The sequence below is a fragment of the Tauraco erythrolophus genome, chromosome 28, assembly GCF_009769465.1.
Source record: "Tauraco erythrolophus isolate bTauEry1 chromosome 28, bTauEry1.pri, whole genome shotgun sequence".
Lineage (NCBI taxonomy): Eukaryota > Metazoa > Chordata > Aves > Musophagiformes > Musophagidae > Tauraco > Tauraco erythrolophus.
This window is the reverse complement of record NC_141492.1, coordinates 4,673,320-4,697,142: the sequence shown is the minus strand read 5'-3', so window position 1 is coordinate 4,697,142 and position 23,823 is coordinate 4,673,320. Positions and strand designations below refer to the sequence as shown.

The 23,823-nt window shown below is 44.4% G+C and overlaps 1 protein-coding gene across 1 annotated transcript; it reads right to left on the bottom strand.

Moving 5' to 3' along the window:
* On the bottom strand, positions 1–23,212 carry UPF1 (UPF1 RNA helicase and ATPase). Its single transcript, XM_086627595.1, is given in 25 exon segments — positions 1–2,415; positions 2,527–2,649; positions 3,084–3,301; positions 3,477–3,638; positions 4,156–4,237; positions 4,986–5,160; positions 5,862–6,004; positions 7,018–7,174; positions 8,578–8,695; positions 8,917–9,130; positions 9,560–9,703; positions 9,899–10,013; positions 10,227–10,391; positions 10,665–10,783; positions 10,903–11,062; positions 11,897–12,014; positions 12,200–12,298; positions 12,433–12,517; positions 13,191–13,352; positions 13,943–14,123; positions 15,043–15,210; positions 15,744–15,833; positions 16,267–16,428; positions 22,970–23,153; positions 23,156–23,212. Coding segments are annotated over 24 exon segments (3,378 nt in total). The 5' UTR covers positions 23,193–23,212; the 3' UTR covers positions 1–2,415; positions 2,527–2,529.
* Positions 23,213–23,823: the final 611 nt, after the last annotated feature.

Sequence of the window (23,823 nt, the reverse complement as noted above, 5' to 3'; positions counted from 1 at the left end):
TTGAATGCAAGAGCTGTTTATTAATATTTTATTGATGACAAACAGGTTTAAAACAAACTGAGACAAAATCAAAAAAGAGTTAACACCGTGCTAGCACTGATGTCTGGATTTATAAAACTCAGAGTTAACTGCTACAAAGGAAAAAACCAGCACAAAGCAGAGGCAAACATTCCCAGCAGTGAGATAAAGGGGGTGAGGGGAGAGGAGGGGGTTACGTTACTCAATGGATTGCATTGCACAGAGGGTTACAGCTTCAACCTATCGGAAAAGTCTATGCAACTACGCAGCCTACAGAAGGAAAAAAAAAAATTAAAAAGCCCTTCGGCAATGTTAATAAATAAAACAGTCCATCGTACAAGGAAGGAAGGTGGCCTGTGTCTCCATTCTTTCACGTTTTAGAAGTCTAAACTCTGGAGGCTTTTTATGAGAAAAGAATGGGTTTTTTTTTCCACTTCTGGCAAGTTTCTTTTGCAGTTCTCGAACTATGTTCGCTGCAGGACCGAACGAAAATTTTGAACACCTGTTCCATGTTCGTGTGCACGCTACTCACGGTTCGTGGGTACGCTTACACCAGGTCTGCGCTGGGGGAGAGACACTCTTGGAAAACTACAGCAAATACAGGTCATGAAAGCGGGTCAACGATCTACAGAAAGGACAGTAATGAAAGGGCTTTTCCCCCCCAGGTACAAAAAGTGGGGTTTATGTCATTTAAGTACATTCATATGAGAGGTATTTTGAGTTCCCCCAAAAAAAAGACTAGAAACACTTGGAGCCCTTTGAGTATAAAGCTAACTTAATTCAAACTTTAAAAACACCTACGTTGGTGAATCACACTCTACTGATCTTTGCCAATTGGGAGGTAGAGGTTAGTCTAATTTAGGGATCCGATAAAAATGGGTCTGTAGGAATTTTAAACTCTCTGCGCTGTTTCTAAAAAGGTTTAGACACAAATAAAACGCTCCCAGTGTTCCCATATGACTTATTTAAGACATGGGTACAACTTAGAAATTGGATGGCTTCTCTGAAGTGCTGTTACCAGTTTTGACTTCCAGCTATTTCTCGAGCCAGCATTGATGGCACAGCCGCGTCCGCTACCTGAAAAATAGGCTCCGGGTTTGGTTTTCAACACCTGAATCTTTCGGCCATCTGCGTTAGTCACCGAAGAAGCCCCACAAAAGCCTAACCCAGTATCTCTAATTATACCCAGCTACCAGAGGCCACCTTCCCACAACTGCCTGCTTTGTCCATTTTGCCAACCTGCTTCGGTAACATTGTAGAGTCTTTGCTTCGAAACCAATATAATCCCCAGTTTCCACTACTTCTTCCCCAGGTCTGAGGGAGGAGTAAAGCAGGCCTGTCAGCATCTTTCCTCCAGGGCCGAAGGGCACAGGAACCCATCCCCTTTCAAGCGCAAAGTTCATCTTACAGAAAGGCTTGTTTTTCACAGAGTAGAGTCCAGACAGTAGCCAATTAAAGCATACGGAAAACACTTCGAAACCCTCCTCCTGCTCGAGCGCGCAGGCTCCTTCCACTCTAACTGCTATCCAATGTAGGAAGAAGAGGCTGATTGCTGCAACTTTAAATCACACTGAAAGTTCTCAAGGTTGGTGCTCTAATTTAGTTTTGGTTTAAACTTTTTGTAAGCTTCTCAGAACAAGGATCTCCCAGGTCCACCACTAAGAATTCAGAGACAAACTTCTAAAAATTCAGCGCTCCTTTGAAAGAATCTCTTTAAAACCACCCTGTCACGAAAGACCCGTTCAGAATGTGGGCGACACGATGACACTAGGATTTCAGAGCCAGCGTTGGACAACAAAACCTGCATCTCAGAGTTGAGCATCAGCTACGTTCCGCTGGATTTCTGCTTGGCTTTGCTGTCACTTAGTCAGGAACTCTCCCTCTCTCTCTCAGACACTCTGCTTCTAAAATGTAAACAGTTACTGCTAAAATATAGTACCCCTTTAAAACGAGAACAACTCTGAGATGAGGGTTTTCCTCTCCCCATCTGCTCTGAAAAGTAATGCCCTGCTCGCAAAGAGAAGTGTGGAATGAAGTGAAACCTGCTTAAGGCCCTTCTCTCGAGCGTGTTGGACTGGGGGAGCAGGGACTGGGCTGACCACTCATTCCAGGGTGAGTTGCCCCCCCAGTGAGGCGCCAGCCAGTCCTTCGGTGCTCTCTCTCCTCTCCGGTCAGTCTCCTTGTCTCAGTGAGCTAGCAGTGGGCTCTCTCGCGCGCTCCTTTCTCTCTCTCTCTCTCCTCTCCGTTGGTTGGTTTCTTTCTCCTGTTGCTCTCACACAGTGGTGCTTCAGTTTTAGCAGTGGAAAACAGGTATCCATTTTATTTTATTTTTTTTATTACCCAGAATAAAATGCTGATGAACTAAGCTCCACACAAGCTTAGCTCTTCTTCCTCAACCTGAAAGCAAAAGGAACGTTGCGTTAGGGATGTCACTCCGAAGACAAACACTGTGTTCATGAACTTAAATCAGGGAGCAAGGAGCAGAGGAGTGAACCTCCAGGGTCTTACACTCTAGTACTGTGACAGTCCCGTCACTCCGCCGTGTTGATACGCACGTTCACCCTGGTAAGTAGAGTCCTGTGACAGCGCCACGTCGATCTGAGATTTAAACTCATCACCAAGGTAACTGTCCTGAAAATGAAAGTGTGTGTTAAGCTTCTCACTCATGACATCAAGCTCCAGTGCTCCCTTACACAGCAGAATACCTGGCAGCCAAGGTATCATAAAGCCCGAGAGGTTTGTTGTTTTGTTGTGTGGGGTTTTTTTTGTGATTTTTTTTTTTTTTTTAAACCTACTCTTTTTGCTGTAGCATTTTTATAAATACAGAATTTTTTGCAATAGCTGGCTGTCAAACAGGCAAGCAGGTCAAAAAATTAAGGCTCAAGTTCAAATCTACACATGCAGCATTTCACAGAAAGTAAAATGCCTGAGGGTGCTTAGAGTCCACCAACGAAAACAGTTTTAGTTTCCATTTTCCTCAGTGCTAGGAAACAAGGACATGCGTGCACACAGATCCGACGTAAAACCCAGGAGAAAGAGCAGACTATACACCAAATTCTACTTACCTGTGATAATTCTGGTTGGGAGAGCCCAGGCTGACTCATCTGTGATGGCTGACTCATGGAGATGTACCCCTGAGTCAGTGGACCCTGGGAGAAAGGCTGGGACACCACATCTTGGCTCGCTTGACTATTCGGAAGGTTTGACTGACTAGTTCCAGGAATCCCAAAACGATTTTTCTGGCGCCCACCACGACCAGTCTTTCCTTTTGGCGCCCCACGTCCTGGAAAAACGTTTATTCCAACTAACAGTGAGAAGTCTTACACACACAAACAGATTTAGTGCTGAAGGACACCGTCATCTACTCTCACCAGCGCTGCTGCAAGAGTAGCAAAAACCATTCTCCCACTTCAGACCTAAAAATGTGGATTTTGTACGATCCCACCCTTGCCCCGTACCTGCGGCGGGTCCGTTAGCCTGGCCAAAGTATCCCGGCGGTGGCATCGGTGGCATCACGAGGTTGAAAGGGATAGGAATGTTCATGGCAGTGACGTGGCTGGGGCCAGCACTAATCATCCCGATCTGGTCGTGGGTTTGGAAGTACATGTTGGATGGGCGCCCTGGGGAGGGGAGGAAAAGCCACTGTGAGTTCGGGCATCCCGAATATTTAAAAAAACAATTCATATTCCTGCTTTTAACAGTAACAGGAGGACTTGTGAGTAGGATAAATCAGAACCCGAAATTGAAAAGCCCACCACTGCCAAGAACCACCAATATTTCTTCTTCATCATTTATTCCACTTGAAAATTTCAGACACTCATCTAACACATGTTCATCCCTACGCAGTCACTACAGCACCATCCAAGATTCCCAAAATCCTTACACACACACACGCTCCCTTTCCCCTCATTTTTCACTTGCCCCTGCAGTCTAACTTGATGTCTGCAGAGCTTCTACATACAGCGAGCAAAATCCAGGCACATCATGAACATTCTCAGTTCTTAAATTCTGTGTTTTTCTGTAGTGGCTCTTAAAACATCTAAAAGTTTGAAGTCTGTGAGACACCATACCCCAAGCACTGGCTGGGGGGAGGGAGGGAGGATCTCTAAAGGGGTTAATTTTGACAGCCTCCTTTACCTTGACTGCTCCGGTCATAGACAGATCCTGGAATAATAGCCTCGCGTGCGTCATACATGGCAGTAGTCATGAAACGGGCACCCTGGAAGCGTTACAGGAGTTAGACGAAGCCTTCGCATAGAAAACTTTGCACTGCAGCTTCAGTGTGAGTTATTTTGAGTAAAAATCCAGAAAGTCTCCACGGATGGTGTGTACTTTACAAGTGCTGAGGAAACCAACTAGTTCTAACAGACGGAAAACATCCAACTATCATTTCAACTACGTCATGACAACAAGGGGAAAAAAAAAATAAGATTCTACAGGCAAATTCTATCTCAAACTGGGGAACACCTGATGACTTTCCAGTTAATTTTGAGGTTTTGCTGATAGTTTTTCCCTTGTTCTATTCCTACCACTGTCCTTCCAGGATGGTTGACAAGCTCCACACCCCCCAAGAGACTACTTATCTCATGTTAAGGGACTAAGTATAACCCTCAACCTGCAAGCTTTGTAAGTACAGTGCTATCAAGTGCACGTGCCTAGGAGCTTGCTGCTTCTACACAAAACAGTTACTTGATGTTTCATTCATCTCAGAAATTACCCCCTCATGGAATTTTGCAGTAAATAAATACAAAGAAAGCACCAAAAAGGTTTTCCTGCAACGCTCAGCTCAGAAAGAGCTGAAGCAATGTACCTGGATCACACTGCACTAAGCCAGACAACAAGAACGGAAAGTCATGGGTGTGTGAGGGTACGTGGGCGACTGTTTATTCCATCCACTTATAACGGATCCATCGACCCCCAACTGCTTCATGCCACAAACATCTGAGAGACAGGAGAGGTCAACTCACTGGGTTGATGGTATTGACGAGTTTCCGGGGCTTGCTGAACTGCATAAGGCTTTCCCGGAGGTTGTTCAGCGGCCCCTCCACCAGGACCTTCTGCTCCTTGTAGTAGTTCAGCAGGTGATTCCAAAGTGGTTGTTTAGACAGTGCTTTTGGGTTCCCAACTATGATTACTCCATACCTGTCCAACAGCAAACAGAAATTAAGATGACCTCTGTCTAAAAACAAAGCCATCTTACATGTTAGTGTCACAACAGCCTCAAAGTCAGTTTCTTTGGCAGTAAATCAAAGTATTTAACAGAAGCCCATGACAAGTAGGTGTAGGAGACCTTGAGGCAATTGTTTTGTTTACAGCAGATGATTTCTGCAGTATGACAAAACACTTGAAGGGAGATTGCTGCAGACAGTTTCTCAATAATCACAAGCTTCCTTCTGCAGGCTTGCCAAAGACATCGGCGTGCTCGACCAACCACCACATTGTCTTGGTTTGAAAGCTTGCAGAAACCAAGGAAGCCAACCAACACAGCACTAATTCCAAATCACCCTTCTCAGTAAACAAAACCATTAAGAGAAGCAAAATGGTAAAAAATGGTTGCTGAAAGGGATAAAGAAGCAGATGGAGAGAAGGAGTTGTGTCCTGCAAACAAAGGGGAACGACGTGGCAGCTTCCACAAACTGCTGATGCCAAATGGTAACATGGATTAGGCTGAGATTGCTCTTGTAAATTGTAGGGAATGTGGAAACCACTCAAGGGTCCCTTGAACAAGGTGGGGTGGGGAATGGGCCTGCTACAGATCTTCTGTTAGTCAGACTGCATCGATGCTTTAGCAGAATGAATTAAGTCTCTGGAATAGATAAAAAACATGCCCAGTTTTACTTTACCTTGCTCTTGTAAGAGCTACATTAAGACGCCTGGGGTCATTCAGAAACCCTATTCCTTGGTGTTCATTGGCCCTCACACAAGAAAGGATAATAAAGTCCTTCTCTCGTCCCTGGAAGGCGTCCACGCTTGCAATTTCCACTTCCTGGAACAGAGGAAAACATGTAAATCACGGAAGCACAGTGCAAAACAGTTATGCTACCAACAGGCATTACAAAATGTGTTGGCTGTGCAGTGGCAGTTCCCATCATTTGACAAAAATGTTATTTTTGTAATGACAAATGATTTGATAATTCCACTGGTCACTAAATAGTTTCCCTAAAGGAGAACACAGAGTCTCAGTTTTGGACAAATTACTTTTAGGTTCACTGCTTTATAATTCTCATATTTCCCCAAAACTGGCATTTGCACTACGGAAAGCATCCCTTTTCTAGGTATGTTGCCAAAAAGACTTCTGACTATTCCAAAACCTTGTAGTAAGACAGCTCCAAATTAGCACTGCTGCTCTCAGCTACCAAGAAACCTGAATCAGAGGGACAGATCATTCCTGGCAGAAGTAAGAGTATTTCCACCAAGTTTTCCTTCAGTGAGAACACTGACCAAGTTCTCAATATTGCAAAACAGACTATATTAAACGTACAACTGCCTTGTTTGTAGCAACAAATCTTAATGTTTGGTAGAGGAGTTCCACTGATGGGAGGACATATTCCCAAGCAAATAAATAGTGTGACCATCAGAATTTATGGAGCTTGGCTTCCTGCACGTCTCCTGGCTTGATGCTTTTATCTCAGACACAAGCTGACTGAAGCTTTTCCACAGCTGAAGCACTAATTGCCTCTCCCTTCTCCACCTCAATGAGTCCTCAGAGGATGGACTCATCGAAGCCTTCCTTTCAACAGAGACCTTTACAGGCTCTCTCTTTTATCTGGCCAACTGCTCCCCTGACACTTACTGGCGTTTGATACCTCCTAACTCTTCTCTTTGGTCTATTTTAACCACAATCAACTAAAAAAACAACCAAAAAAAATCACTAAAGAAAAACACAGACTGGCGCCTAAGAAGCCAGACTAAAACTGAAAATATTGTGAAGTTTCACAATATCTGACTTTTTTAGATTCTCTGCATTCCAGTGTTCTCATTTGCACAGCGACTCCGTACCTGGTAGAGCTTTGTGTGCAAGGAACCACTGAACTGCATGTACTGCACCAGATAGGACCGTTGACCTTCGTAAGGAGTAATGATGCCAATCTGATCTGGTTTGGCACCAGCTTTCAACAGCTTTGTAGTTATCTTCTCCACATTGGCAGCTTCCGTCCTAGAAAGACAGATTTGCTTATCTAAGGAGAATCAAGGCATTAGATCTAGCTTTTTGCAGGTTAATGAGTCTAAAAATCTCAAACACATACACTGTGCTACCCTTTTGTCAGAAAGGCTACTTCAGGAAGATCAACTTCATGCTGCATCGCTTGAGCGCTGCGATTGATTCAGCTTAAGCTTTGTAGGAATATTCACCACTATCACCTTTTGATTTAGGCCATGCATAGGTATTCTCAAGTCAGAAGAATACAGGCAAAAGCCAGCATCTCGAAAAAAGGTCTCTGATACAGAAATGTCTCCTTACACCATCTCAGAACTACATGACTACACTTCCTGGACTAGCAAAATTCATTGGTGGCTATCATGTTGAAATGGAAGTTCTTAGTGGAGTCAAACATACACATGTACTTTGAGTGAGATCATTAAAAACGTTCCAGCCTGCTGTGCAAACGGATCCTTCAGCTGCTTTATCTTAAAGTTTTAAATATAGAATGTTTTTAATGCCAATCTCCCTGTCAGCCAACTATTGTGCCACTTGTTTGTGCACAGTCTGGCTTGCCGCATTCAGCAGTCCTGCACATGCTGTTCACGAAACAGACAGATTAAAAATATCACAGCAGATATTTTTCAGAAGTTGGTCTGGTTTCCCTTCCAGGCACATGAACAAATGCATACGACCAAGAGGAGCAAAACATGTGAAGTTCACTCTTTGAAAAAGAAGTTGGAATGTGCAGGAAAAAAGGATAGAAAAAAAGAATTAAAATCCCATCCCTTTCACACCTGCACCAAGATCTATGACTCAGGACTCTGCTTCAGGAGCTAAGGGAATTCTGGCTTTGAAATGTGACTTGATCAGCATTTCCTGCTGTAACAGCAGTCAGTTTACTGCTGGCCCAAATTCGTCTCACAAATCAGGCATTAAATTGTCCCATGCTCCTTATACTACCAGTGGAGGAAAACATGCACCTCCACCGAACAATTCCAACTCAAGATCTGAACTGCTCCCACTGCAGATGCCTTTTTCTCTTCATTTACTGTAAAGGGAGCCTGGGGCAAATCAGCTCTGAAGTGTGGCTCAGCCTGTACTATCCTTGAAGGCAGCACACAAGCCTTGATTTAGCTGTTACGCCCTTACTCACCTAGCAAGGCACCACGAGTTACTGGGAGTACACAATACTACCAATTTTGTTGCAGATTTTGAAGGACAGAGAAATGCTGAAGTATTTGGTTCGCAGTGGGAACTGTACACTGCACGTTCCCTTGACTTCATTCATTGTGACTGGCTCCAAGGGATGGCACGGGATTATTAACAGATTCATTCACAATCTCCCTTACATTTGAGATAATTAAAAATACTTTGTCCCAGTGTAAGTTTATGTCTCAGTGTTGATTTTTGTTTACCTGTTTAAGTAAGAGGTGCCTGAGCTGGCGATTTCCTCCTGTCCTTGTGTAACATAGAAAAACATCGGCTTATCTGGCTGTGGCCACTGGAAATCAAACCCTTTTTTCACACGGTCCGCTGAAGAGCACAAAAACAATAAGGAAAAAGTGTCAGCACTGCTTTACTAGCAAGAACACTCACTTTCATATCAAAGCACCCTAAAGACTCAAAACTAAGTGCAGTGGCATTCTCTTTTTAAGTGAATGTACTAGAAAAACCTCATCTAGATTAAAGAATCCTTCCTTTGATCCTTAATGAATGGAAAAGGAAGCAGTTTGCACAAGCAGTGTCCTGCCTACCTGCAGTCACGCCATTCTGGAGCGAACCCTCGTAGAAGATATTGGATGGGAACGCACTGAGCGCAGGATGCATGCGATACTGCACTTGCAGGCGGATCGGACGAATCCCCAGCACCACGAGCCTCTCGAAGAGAGACTGGGACAGGCCAGCCTTGGCAGCTTTCTTACACATCACCACAGGACCCAGCTGGCAGTGGTCACCCACAAGAATAAGCTGTGGAAAAGGAAGTTTGTAGATATCTAAGTTTTTATTTTCTGAAACTTGCCCAATAGCTAGAAACAGCAGCAATATTCTGCTAGAAAACAGATTAGGAATTAGTCTGATTTGTAATAAGCTTCGGATCTAGTCTAAGGCTTATAAACCTTTAGTGTCAACCAGCCATTCAGGTGATCAAATAAAAATCTTAGTCTCCAGACTGTTCCAACAGGACCAACATGTTCCAGGCAAAGATTATGCCACGGAAACAGACAACTAACAGGATTAAGACAAAACAAAATAATTTATATCAATATTATGGAAGTGCCTTCCATGAAAGGAAAGGATTTTGTATCCTTATGCACCTACACTGTGAACGTTACTGCTTGATGCTACTTACTTTATTTATAAACTCTGTTTTCTTCACCAAAATCCAAAGGCTCCTACCTGTTTTGCTCCCAGGACGACTGGCACCATGCACTCTGGCTCAGTAGCCTGTGTGCTCTCATCGATCAGAATGGAGCGGAACTGCATTTTTGCAAGTCTTGGATCACCAGCTCCCACACACGTGCAACAGATCACATCTGCATTCTGAGACAGAAATACAACTGAAATTCATCAAGTAGGACATCAATAGATGGTATTTCTACATGGAAGAGCATTCAGTACCATTCCAGGAATCCCCCCAAAAGTTAAACTGTACTCTGATCTCCACCAGCAAGCTGCAACGAAGCCTCAAGCAGCAGAAGGCAGTTATTTAAGCTCCTAGAGCCAGTGGAACTTTACCATAAGCAATTCACGCTCTGCTGTTCGTTTCAGCGCACGGTAACGTTTCTCATCAGCAGATGACAGTTCTCCAGTTTCATCTTTAAGCTGCTGCAGTTTTTGAAGCTCTGGCATGCTAAAAAAAAAAAAAGAATTTTGCTTTATGGCCTAATTAACAACTTTGTAGGATTACAGTGGAACTCATGGGTAAAAGTTAAGTACAGCACATGTATGGAACCAAAAAAGTCACCACGTCAAGCAAACACAGGTTGTCATCATTAGACAGTTAATCAGGTGTGTCCATCACAACACTTCTCGGGTTCCCCTGCCCCCTTCAACCATTTCTCACCTATCCATGTTTCTGATCTGGTTGTGCAATGCCAAGAAGGAAACAGGAGAGTCAATTGCCTCACGACTTTTAGCACACAGACGAACCACTTTCAGGCCAGTTTGATGGATCTTCTCAGTCAACTGGTCAACAGCTATATTACTCGGAGCACAGACCAACACAGGCCTTGAAAAAAGATGAAGAAAAAGTAAGTCTCACTGAGCTGTAAAATTTTACCCACAAGACTCGTAACGAAACCAGAATTGTGTTACAACATATGTCCCCTAAAACTATGCTGAGGAAGAATATTTTCTGAAAAAAGCACAAGTCTTTCTAGAATAATATACTTCTAGAAAGCCTTTCTAGTTCAATGATACAAATTATTTTAATGTTTAAAGTCAAGTTGATTCTTTGACCATTAATAGGTAACCTCAAAGATTTATAGAGAACAGATCTTACCCATTGCCCTGTCTAGCCAGATGATAGACAATTGTGGCTGATGTCACTGTTTTTCCAGTACCAGGGGGACCCTGAATAAGGCTCAGAGGACGCTGCAGGACAGTCTTCACAGCATAAACCTATAAAAAAATTTTACTGCTATTTAGCATTCGACACGTAGAAGCTGAAGTCATCCAACCTCTATTGATAAATCCTTTATCACATTCTTTGCATGTATAAGAAAAGGAGATGAGATTACCTGAGAATGGTTGAGATCAGGAAGTCCTTGTGCTGTAAAGCGCTTTGGCAACTGGCATTTAATAATTACATCTTCTACCTCATGACCTAACAGTTTGTGATAGATGTACCCAGACACGGAAGTCTCATCCACAGCGAATGTTTTTAAAGCACTCTGCATTCTGAAACGGGGGAAGGACAGGAAAAAAAAAAAAATCTGTGTGACCTCAGATAAAACTATCCACAAGTCTCCTACACAAAGGTTAATCAGATATCATGCACAAATTGAAGTATACCTTGGGAAAAGATAACAACATGGAGCACTTACTAACAGAATTAAGAGACAAAAATTAAGACTTAACAATGCAGATCTTGTTTCTCCCCATGTGAATACTAGAAAGCATTATAACCAGAAGAAATCTGTAGAGAAACAAGAGCTTTTGACAGAATTTGCAGTTGTAATTTTAGGTGCAAGATTTGGAGAAAATCTGTACTCAGTGTATCTCTTTCAGGATAACAAAATCCTATCTTAGAAAATGCCATACAGACCCCTCACAGCTGATTCCAACGCCTTGAAATTTCAGCTGAAGCAATTCCAAGTTTAGGAGGCCCAACTAAACTCAGAGCACTTCATGACAGAGCGTGTTCAGGAAGCTGAACTACAAACCTGTTTTTGTTAAAATTGTTTGTTGGTTTGTTTGTTTAATTCCAAGTATTACTAAACATAAGGTAAGTTTTCCCTCTTTGGTTTATGTATTTGCCACAAACCTTAAGTGTGCCCTCAAAAGGCTAAAAATTGTCAGTGATGGCATTCAGATGAAGTTTCCAATAAAAGTGAGGCCTCTTGCTCTACACAGTAGATGTCACATGTTCAGAGACTTGATAGATACTCCTGATTGCTAGTGTCATGAAATAACACGGCTTTTCTTGTCCAAAAATTCCCACTGAAGGTAAAGGAAAATATATACGCCAACTGCACGTGTTATCTGCCAAGTCTGGAAGTGGTTTCTCAATACCTGTCAAACGAAGTAGATTTCCACACAAAATCCACTTGGAAGTTATGAGTAACTTCCACAGGCGCTCCAACGCTGCTCCTCAGCTCAATGGCTATCTCATCACCATAATCTGTAGAACCTCGTTAAGTAGTAATCTATAGCAAAAATTTGAATTTTATTTTTCCCAATTTTGATCTTTTTTTAGCAGATCCCCATGACAAATTAAAATTATCTCAAAATTAATTTTGTACACATGTACTGATTTCTCAGAAAGACTTTGACCTCCAATTAAGCCTTCCTGAAGGTTCACTAAGTAAAGGATACTATCAGGAACTTTGATAACATGACCAATTCCTTTCCATAAAGGGGCCAGGTCTCCTTTATACCTCAAGCAGATCTCATCTCCTTGCATAAGACGCATATCTGCAAAGGAAGGAAAAAATACTCTCAGACTATCTTATATCCCAGGCCAGAGCATCACAGTACTTTAAAGACTGATGGTATTCACCAGGCATTAAAAAAAAAACAGACAAAACATTCTATCAAGCTGTCCTTACCTGAATCAGTCTTTGGCAGAGTGAAATAAGCAATTCTTTTCTTGTTCAAGCCCAGGTCCCATCTGACTGTGATGTTATCTTGGGTCTAATGGTAAAGAAAAGGCATCTGTTATGTTCTTCAAGAGCTGTTTGCCAACTACCACAGTCCTCACCGTACTGTACTTCAAAACAGTAGAGAAATACAAAACTTGCTGTTCCGATGTCACCGTAGACAAATATCTGTATTTATTCTTATGGACTGAGTTTGCTGCAGTTTCATCTGCAGAAGACAATTCTGTTCTACAAAAGACTTAGTTAATGAGAAACAAAGTCCTAATCACCACCTGCATTATTCTCTCCTCTCACCTTTGAAAGGTTCCTTAAGTGCTTGCATGACCTCATAAGTCAAGTTTGACTGGAAAGTGGCTGACAAAGGTAACTGCAGGTTATGAGGACAACAAAAGGAGGCAGCCAAGCTGTAGTTCTACAAGAGAATGTGGTTCTTGGAAAGAAACTCCGAACACAGAAAAGTTGGAAGCTCCAAAGTGTGTCAAGCTCTTTTTTAAAAACTCAGTCTGAGGATTTTTTCCCTCTCCCTGCTATCATACATCACCATTACTACTATGATTACTATGATGTAGTAGGACTGTAAGAACAGTAATAGTACTGACATTTCTTTCACTTCAGCCTTCCTTCTACACTGTTAACAGTGACCATGTGTTTGATATTAGAGAACTGGGCAGAAGTCCCCTCAAGCAGGCACGTGTCAAGCCTATTACCTGAGACTCCTTGAGTTTCTTGTCATAGTCTGCCTCGAGCTTGACTAGAGGACCAAATATATTTTGGTATTGATAAGCATCTTCATATCTAAGCAGGACATGCTGTGGCTCTTCATCGACACCAGGCTTTTCTAAGTCCTCAAGGGTCGCAGATGGATTTTCCTAGAATTTAAAGCACAAGCATTTTGTGTTGAAGTTTTAAGCACAAACAAGTGACAATCTCTCACTGCGCAACACGACTGATAATACTGTGTTTTACTACTACTAGAAGTTATACCAAGGTATAACAACCTGTTAAAACTGCACCAAGACATTAAGCCATTCTCACTCGCATCCAGTCAGGTTTGTTATGCATTAAGGACGTACAGAAAAACCTCTCAAAAATCAGCAACTGAACACCAAGTGCAAACTACAGTTCCCTACTCAGCTAGTAGTCATCATGTAAAGCAGAAGCAAGTGAAAGACTTCCTATGGGGAAGGAAAGTTGGTTTTTGGTTTTTATTTTGATTGCCTGACAGTGTCACTTAAACAGAGCTGAAGAATCTAAGGATGAAACATTCCTGCTTTGCTTTGCTAGATAATTTCCTAAATCCTTTGATCAATGCCCAGTTGCATCGCTTGTCAAATCCACAAGATTTAAACCTTATGTGATTTAAGTATGTTCCCTGTCTTATACAATTGCTAAAAGTCTTGTCCCTCCTTCATAAAAACCCCCAAATTAGCACTGGGTAAGATATAAAAGCAGCACATACCTTCCAAAGTTCTTCCAGTTTGTTAATCTGTTGAGCTGTGATCTGACGTGCTCTCAACTGTTCCTGTTCAGATGGAATCTTTACCAGCCATGAAAGGAAACAACGATCTTGGATAAGAGGCTGCCACTGCGAACTGTCCCAATTAATATCCTTTAAACTGCTCTGACTGGCACATGGCTGCCTGCACAACCAAAACATTGAAAAAAATTATTAAATTAGACAGGTGTAAGAAAAAGTCTGCCGTGTGGAGTGTAAAAATAGGTTTATGACACTTTTAAAACAACTCCAGTGTCTCAGTTAAAAGGAAAAAAAAAACAAAACCACCCTAGCCTGTTGGGCCAATTACTTTTTAGTTCCTGTATTTGCTATTTCAACACTGGGAAGGCTCAGTATCCTAAGTAGTATTTCTTGGGTGCTTCTAGAACTGAAAATTTCAGCATCTAAAATATTAAATAGGACACACTCACCTTTGAAAGTGGTTACAGTCCACTAAGATTATGCACACATATATCAGAAAATACTCAGGATTATTTTCCATCTGTCATTTAAACAAATAGAACTCATTTTGTAGAAACACTCCTTCTACTGTCAAATACGTGGTAAGTGACAGCATTTAACTAAAATACATGCAGTTATAAAATTATTGTTTCTGATAGAAATTGATCTCTGACAGGTTCTGATTTACTGCTGTCTTCAAACAATTCTACGAGTTGACAGAAAAACATGCTGGGGAACAGTCACTACTCCAGTAGGGCTTCAGAGTATTTCCCTCAACTGATCTGTTACTCTTCCAAATCTGAAAAATCACAGGATTTTTCCTAAAAAAAACACGAAAAACTTTTCTTCCATTAAGGACTGCTTCATTTGAGAAAACCCTTTTCTGTAGAACTAAGACACTTGCCCAGCATCATAGAATGCTGCTTTAATTATATGCAAGAGATAATGCATTAGTGAAGTCTATATGACCATTTAAAGGAGAGAGAGTGGCAAATTAGGGTATAAAATATATTTTGGTACAAAATGAAAGCAAGCCTTGCCCTTTGGAAACAAGGTTATGCAACAGACTTGACACAAACATGCCAACAAAGGCATTCTCTCACCTGCACAGCAAAACAACCACGGAGTCTGCCTTAGCTGGAATAAAGCCAAGGAGAAACACATTACGACATCCACAGTTATAACACTCCAAGACAGTCTCTCCTAGAGGTCCATCTTTATGGAGAGTCACCTCTTTGCACTTCGCTCTCACAAGATGATTAACGATGTGGCTGAAACCAGAGAGGACATACATTTATACGAAGTTAACAGGAAAACCAGATTTAGTCCTAACTTAACACATCAAAAAGACACAAAGTCTATTTACACTGTGACAGACATTGGTCAGATCTTGCTCCTTCCTCCACGCAAAGATACTGCTAAGACAGTTTCAATGTTTTCTCAGGGCATGAATGCTTGAAGTAAGGAGTATGAAAGAATAGGAAATGTGTAAAAAACCCTCTTTTATGTTACTGATAATTGAAAGAAGCCTCTCAAAGCTCCGTAGGTCAAGTTCTCTGTGCTCTGCAGGAACACAGGATGGGGAAGCAGCAGCAAACTCACTTCCGTGAAGTCACCCGAGTTACGCTGAGGCGGAGGTCTAAGTCGCTAACGGCGGAAAAGCCAAAGAGGAGGCTGGAGGTTCACGTTTAAGTCACTAGACTTTGATTCTCACCAGAACGTGAGTCACAGCCATCACACCACTTCAAACAAACACACTCTAAACCAAGATTATCATTATTATTTCCACCATTTGACCCTTTACCTGCCAGATGTATTTCCACGCCCGTTACAGAACCACTTTTTGCTGGTGTTACAGTAAACCACACAAGCAGGGTCATGGATACCACAGTAACTGGAATTAAAAATGGAAAACCAGTTAAGCCATTGGGTACTTGCTTATAGGAAAAATTAATACAAGATGTAAACTACCTAGCAGTGTACAAAAATAACAGGAAGTGAAGATTAGGGAACACGAGTGTCAGTGAAAGTATCAAACACGAGCTAACCTTCTGGTCTGAACCACAAGCATGTTAACACTTCCCACCAGTACCAACCCTTGGCTGGCTTACCATTCTATTTCTCAAGAAAGGTCAAAGACACACTGGACATGGCAGCTGCACAGATACACAGGAGCTCACCAGAGGGCACCATTTTCCTACCAGTATGTGCCCATCTTCAAGAGTTGCTCTCAAAATCCAAAAATCATAGAATCATACACTTTTCATTTGCATAAAGTGCTCCTGCCCTCTGGAAATAACAAGCCTGGGACAAAGATCAGGTCTTACCTGCAAGCATGCACAGGAAGATCCTTTGTGTAATAGGTATCTTCTTCATCTTCTTCAAAATTCAACTCTGCCAGAAGCTGGCTGGTTTTAGCCACATTGTCATCCACAGCTCCGTTCTGTAGAATGCCATCGGGCCCATTAACCTGAAACACGAGGTGAGTGCTTGACTTGCACAATTAAAATAGATTCCAAAACATACAGCCAAGGACAGTAATCGCTGCTCCTCGAAGCAAAAACTCGTGTTTAATTTAGAAAATCTCAAATGGAAAGAAGAATTAAGAGCTGAAACAGTTTCATAGCAGTTATATAATCAATACTTGCTTCATTAGCTCCTATTTTACAGGATTATTTAAACTCCAACTGGTAAGTAGAAAAAAGTTAACAAAAGGAGATGGCTTTTCTGCAGATTACATTTTTCCATACAGTCTTACAAAACACACAAAATTCCACTTAAACAATTCCACCAGTATCAAAAGTTTTTCCATCCTTCATTTTACTCCAGGAATCTACCCGAAAATAGGATCTCTAATGCCTAAGGCTTTCCCCCACCTAGTTCTGCTGTTCCCAATCTACCAATCAATGTTTCGCCCCCCACCCACAAGATATCAAAAGTACAACTTCACGATGCTGGGACAATAAAGAGCAGGTAACCAACAACCTAAAATAGTGCAAGAAATAACATAAACTGGTTTTCAGCAGCATCTAGCTCCCCAGAGAGTTATTTGGTCGAGATGTACTAACCACGTTACACACCGAATCAACCAACCATACCCGCAAAATACACCTGGTAGGGCGGTCAGTATCGTGTTACTTTGAATTTGTTTTAGCTATGATATGATTTCATTTTAAAAATGAGGCCTAAGCTATCCAAGAAATCCATGAAAGTCCATCAAAACTAGGAATGCAGCTCCAGCTTCCAGAGCAATGCACTTCAGAGCACAAGTGTGCCAACACAGCACACCAGGTGTGCTCTGCTTCCACTGCCAACACACCGACTGCCAGAACCACGACGTTCTGCGGCGTTTGGTGCTGCGTCAGCAACTTTTACGCATCAAGTCCTCCTCACGTCAAAAACAACTCCTTTTTGGCAATACTGAGCACAGTTTTCCACCAGGAAGGAGCATCAGGGAGCGTGGGTGTCACAAACCAGATCTCGGCACGGCTGCACAGCTGCTGCCCCTTGGGCCTTACAGGGCTCCTGGTTTGATCCCACTGCTGCACCTCTCCAGACTGGAACCCGTGGGAGCTTCAGGGCTCCTGGTTCGATCCCACTGCTGCACCTCTCCAGACTGGCGGCCGTGGGGAGCTCAGCACCTTCACACGATGCTGTCAAGAACCCCCATAGATCCACACCCCCCCAAACTTTGTTCACTCAATCACTTGATTCTTTGACTTGTTTAGCCAAGATCTCACTAAAACCTGAGAAGAGACAAGCACCTTTGAGTGGAAAAAGGTGGGAAGGGGACACCATTGATTGCAATGATCAGCACAAATTAACCAAACATGTGGGATGAGTGCTATCGGAGCAAAACCATCAGCTGTACTGAAACCCCTCCATGTTTTTAAAGGTATTGGGTTAGACAAGTCGAGATTTATTTCTGAAAATTTTAACTAGCTAATAAATGGGAGCACAAGAATCACTCAAGGCCTTTGTCGATCAATACAGTATTTTAATAACTCTTGCACTTAGACATTTAATGCAATTTATCTGGTATCTGTAACTTAATTCTCTGACAAGAGATGAAAACGCTGTCCACAGTGAGAACACCACTAAATCTTATTAAAAGAAATCTAATAAGAATAGTTGCTGTAGCTTTTTAAAGCTATAACTCATAAGCAAACCAAACTTCTCCCAAAGTCTCATTTCGATTCCATGCCAACTAGTTTCAGTATTGCACATTAAAATTTAACAGCCAATTGCAAGAGTTAATTTAAAAATAAGTGCAAGCCACTTCACATGTGCCCTCAGCAGTAAGGAACAACAGCTTTGTCTCATTATCTTCAAACGAAATGAGGTGTGTTTGCAAAACACAGTCTAAACAGTGTGACTTTTTATGGATGTCACCTCCAAGAACTGGCTTTTAGTAGAAAGAATCAGCCAAGAGGAGCCGCCAGCAGCAGAAAAAAAGGAAGAAACTGAAACAAACTGCTGCAGCATGTAACAGCCCATTGGTGTGATGAAGCCAAATCCGACCAGCTCACAGCATCTCCACAGATGTCTGAAGATAAATATCCACTTTAAACCAATAGTGCCACTTTACAAAGTATGAAGGTAACTCAGGGCTCTGGAATACCACCTGTTCCATGGTCAGTCAGTAAGCTATCCGGGTTTTAGAACACAAACACCAATACCAGGCAATCACAGGTGCATTCCTATCACTCCATTCCAAAGAACCATAATACACCATTACACACATCAGTTGACAAGTTAATCTTTTTTTTTTTTTTTAGGGTGCTCATAGAAAACTGGACTGCTGAATGGTAATAAAATCATGAAGCTTTTTTTAAGGCAGCAAACCAAGAAACCCCAACAACTGCACGCTACCCGTCCCGCTGCACCAGGGGACAGGGACAGTCACCCCCGGGAGCTCCGACCCTTTCGGAGTCGGGCAGGAATGATGTCACCTGGTACTAGGAGAATCCGGCAGCGAGTAGAGGCCTTGGCAGGCACACAGCGAGGAAGTGACTCAACTATTGTTCTACACCCTACTGGGATGTTAGCCTATGTGCATACTATTAAAGTCTGGCACCATCAACTGTTGTATAAGGGAGTGGGGGGGGATTCTCCATTTTAAAAGCGTTGACTGAAACTTCTGGCACAGCAAGTTGAACAGCTACAACAGTCTGAAACTATCCCTGAGGTGCTGGTCCCTCCCTGGCTCCTTCGCTGGTCTCTGAAATGCTGTTTGAGAGATAACAGTAAAGGTCCAGGGAACCAAGTTACAGAACAGCAAACCAAATGATGTAATTTATGTGATGGCTTCTACCAACCACGTGAGCGAAGCCCCAGATCAGCAGGACCAGAATATGACCATCCCCATTTCTCACGGTGCTTCTGGCCAACGCAGCCCACCCACGCGAGCAGGAGATCCACAGGTGGATGCAGCTGCATGCACTGAACACAGTTCTGCTTTAAAGTGGTGCATTTCAAGCTGTGCCAAGAGAAATAATCACAGCTCAGCAGGTGTTTTGCTACAAGAGCACTCTCGTTACAAGACTGCGGTCCTGAACCGTGGCAATGCACCCCAACCCAGCACAGAGCCACAGCACACCCAGTCACACTGTCCCGATTCAGGTCATTTTCCCCTCACACTTTACAAAAAACCCACACATTTTAGGACTTGCATGGATAACCCAACTATTTGTTGTTGGTACGTTCCTCACATTAAAGCTGTAGAGTATTTACTGACCTTATTATAACCCCTTCCACTGATTTACTTTCCCTTTGAAACAAGGGGATATTGCTGAGAACATTCACCCCCACGGTGGTGTGGAGCAAGCTCTGACTCCAGACAGGGACCCGAGCAACAAGGAGTAAGTCCTTCTGCTAAACGAAAAGTCATTGCTACAACTGGAAATTAAATCCAAAAATCTAACAGTTTGACTCAGCCTCCTTCAGCCGCTTGCTCCAACTGAGCAAACACAGTAGCACCATGTGCCTTGCCCGTCCCAGACCCGTCGAGCACAAGACCTTCCTGCCATCACAGCTCACTCCTTACCTGGAAGAGTGAGAAAATAAGGCAGAAATGAGAATTCATCTTAAAATATTTAGAAAACCTATTAACGTGTCTGATTTTAATTACATGCAAACAATGGAAATAAAGTTTTCTGGAGAGGAAACTGTGCTACTAACCTCTTGCTATCTTTCGTCAGTTGGACACTAATCAGTTGTAACAACATCCTCTTAAACTATTAGTTAAATATACGTTGGGAAAGGAAGCTCTTCTAGACTGGCTAAATCAATCACATTTTCTTAAGAAATTAGGCGCTCTGTATTGCTCAACTAATCTTTTAAAAGATGAGGACCGGAAAAGATACCAGAACATGAAGCAGCAGAGTAAAAGTAGATACCTCCAATGTTTATCAGCTCCAAATAAGAATTATTTATTCAAATAGTTTTAATTATAACTACAGTGACAACATTTAACTAAGTAAAACACATGTGATCAATTTTGGCCCTTAGGAGTTATCATTTATGATGTTCCCTGCCAGAAGACCTAACAAGCGTAAATTACTTGTTGAAGGCACCAAAATTTTCCCCAGAATCTTAAAAACACCACATAATTTCTGATCTTATCGCTCATGAGACCGTTGGAACACACAAGTCTAAACAGATTTGAGGATCTGGGTTTTGCTGTACTTCAGCTCAGGAAGACACTCCACTTACTACAGTTCTGAGAGGAGTTCTGCAACAGGTCCCTTCCCTCCACCCCCCCCCCCCCCCCCCCCCCCCCCCACCCAACCTACATTTCTACAGTCAAAATGAGGATGACGGCAAGAGTTTGCAGAAACATCATAAACACACTCAGTATAGAAAAAAAAATCCCTTCCGTCTTGCGAGGATGGATGGTTATAGACATACTAGTACCTGAATGTGCTCTCCAAATTTTTTTTTTCTTTTACTTCAAAGGCTTTTCAAACGTGTTTAGACAAAAAAGGGCTGATTAATCCTCTCATCTAGTCTTTTAGCTTATGAGGCTTATTTTGGGGTGTTTTTCTTCTTCTGGCCACATATTCTCTACTGTGAGTTCTGTAACAGTCACAACCCATTAAAGCTTTAAGAACTCAGATTAAAACTGTCCCTTTAATCAATTAATGTACAGACTGAGTGTACACAGACACAATTTTACTACTACTACTTCATAATCCTGATATTTCAATGCTCAAACTGGACAAAGTCTACTAACCCCACAACTCAAAAGCTATGAGCAAAGAGAAAACAAACGAACAGCCCACAGGGGCACTTCTCTAATTCTGCCTCAGAAACGCACCAACCTGGAGCAAGTCGCTGCGCAGCAGCTACACCCAGTTGTATGCTGAAGGCTCTCGAGCACAAGGCAGGCATTCAATTTGTCCCGGGATAAACCCGATCCAGCTCGGGCAGGATGACAGCACCTTCGGCCTCGCGCTGCACACTGCAGGTTCTCAGTGTCTGGATGTGCCATCCTGCTCTCACTTCACTTCTGCTTCCACAGCTCTACCATCTACAGACCCGACACATCCGGGTTTGCAAGTCAAAGGAGAAATCAAGCTCCTCCAACTGCGTTTGGTTCGGGATGAAAAACTCATCTAAAGCGTTTCAACTCCTCTTCAAACTCATCCTTTAGAATGTGGACAATTCACAAACATTAACTCCAGTAACAGGACCGCAAGAAAATTTATCTAGATGTAATGAAGCTTAGCAGAATATTCCATGATCTTTATAAAGAGAAAAGTCTGACTTTTTAAAAAACATGGAAAAGCTCTCCAGGCTTTCTTTTTTTACTACAGACACAGGCAGACAGAATCATGGAATGGTTTGGGTTGGAAGGGACCTCAAAGATCATCTCGTTCCAACCCCCCTGCCATGGGCAGGGACACCCTCCACTACACCAGGTTGCCCAAAGCCTCATCCAACCTGGCCTTGAACACTGCCAGGGATGGGGCAGTCACAGCTTCTCTGGAAACCTGTGCAAGTGCCTCATCATCCCCAGAGTGAAAAATTTCTTCCTTATACCAATCTAAATCTCCCCTTTTTCAGTTTAAAGCCATTACCCCGTGTCCTATCACTACATGCCCTTGTAAAAAGTCCCTCTCCAGCTTTCCTGTAGGCCCCCTTTAAGTACTGGAAGGCTACTGGAAGATGTAGCACAGTGACAGGTACTATCTTCATTTGCAACACTTCTTCACTTGTGAGCACAGAACCCTAATTACCTATTTTCTTTCACTCTTATGAATTGTTAAATAATACTAATTAATTGCCATTAGAACGGACCATCAACAGGCTATATGAAAAAAAAAAAATCTCATCTGCTTTTTAGCTACAAGTAACCAGCCCTGTGAACTTGAATCTCAGGCCGTATCAGCTGTCACTCCCATACAAATCCCAAACAAACAGGCTGGCAACCGCGCAGCAGAAAGGCAGCGAAGAAATTAAATAATAATTAGAAGCACATTCTGCTCTTAGTCCTAGAAAGAAATTAAAGGAAGTGGTACTGAACTTCCACAGCACTCAGCTTTTGATCCCCAAATACCACCTACAGCCACATTCGCATCAGAGGACAAGAACCTGAAAGCACATCCAGAAGCGTTTCTGGTTTCTCGCTTCAATATCGCACCGAGAAGTGACACGACTGTCACGACACAAGCCGCAGAGTCTGCCGGCTTTACCAGCGGACAACCGGCCGCACGGTTCACCCTCAGGCGCGCTCTCCCGGTGTTCCCCGGGCAGCAGCGCAGCGCCCGGCCGCCCCTCCGCTGCCTGCCCGGGGCCCGCGGTGCGCCGGCAGCGGGCGGCCCCGCTCCGGAGCCGCAGCCTCCCCTCCGCCGGGCGGGCGAGCAGCTCGCGCCCAACCTCACAGCCCGCCCAGGGCTTCCCCTCGTCGGCCCCACGGCCGGGCCCGCCGCCCCTTCCGGCACACCCCACCGGGGGGGGGCGGCGGAGACGCCCTGACCCCCCCTCCGCCCCCCGCAACGCGCACCCCGCCTCCGGCCGCGGACTCACCTGCGCTTCGATGGTCCCGGCGGGCCCTGCCCCGCTCCGGGGGGCCCTTGGCCCTGTCCCGGCCCCGCCTGCCCGGGCCCGGGCGGGGTCTGGGTCTGGCTGGGGAGAGTGAAGTCGGTGAACTCGAACTCAGAGCCCTGCGTGTCGGCGCCGAGCAGCTCGGCCTCCTCGGTGTCCAGGAAGTGAGGGTCTGCGAGCTGGGGCCGTACGCCTCCACGCTCATGGCGGCGGCGGCGAGGAGAAGCGGCGCTTCCCCACCCCCGCGCCCCGCCCCGCCTCGCCTCGCCCGAGCCGGCCGGGCCTCACCTCAGGCAGCCCGGGGCGCCGCGCTACGCGAGCCGCGGGATCCGCCGCGCGCACCAGGCCGCGCGCGGCCGGCCGGCCACCCGCGAGTCCGCCGCCGCCGCCGCCCCGCTCGGGCGGTGCCGCGTGGCCGCAGCCGGGAGCGGAGGGGAACGGGCGAACGGGCGCGCGCCGCCGCCGGAGGAGGAGGAGCGAGGAGCGAGCCCCGAGGCGCCGCGAGCGAACCGTCCGGCCGCCGCCGCCGCCGCCGCGCGCCAGGCCGGGAGCGGTGACGCGCAGCGCACGGAAGGGCGACGACGCCAGCACGCCCCGTGCGCGTGGGAGGGGGTGACGCAGCACGCACACACCTGGGTGAGGGCAGGCGAGGGGGCGGGGCTCCGGCGGAAGGCCGCGAAGGGGGCTCGCGCCGCGCCGCGCGGGGGGGAGGGCGCGAGCCACCTGAGGGCGCGGGAAGGGAAGGAAGAGGATGTTGCGTGGGGGGGGGGGGGGGGGGGGGGGGGGTGGGAGCGGGTGTCGGCACTTGCCTTGCGGGGAGGGGCGGAGCCTGAGTT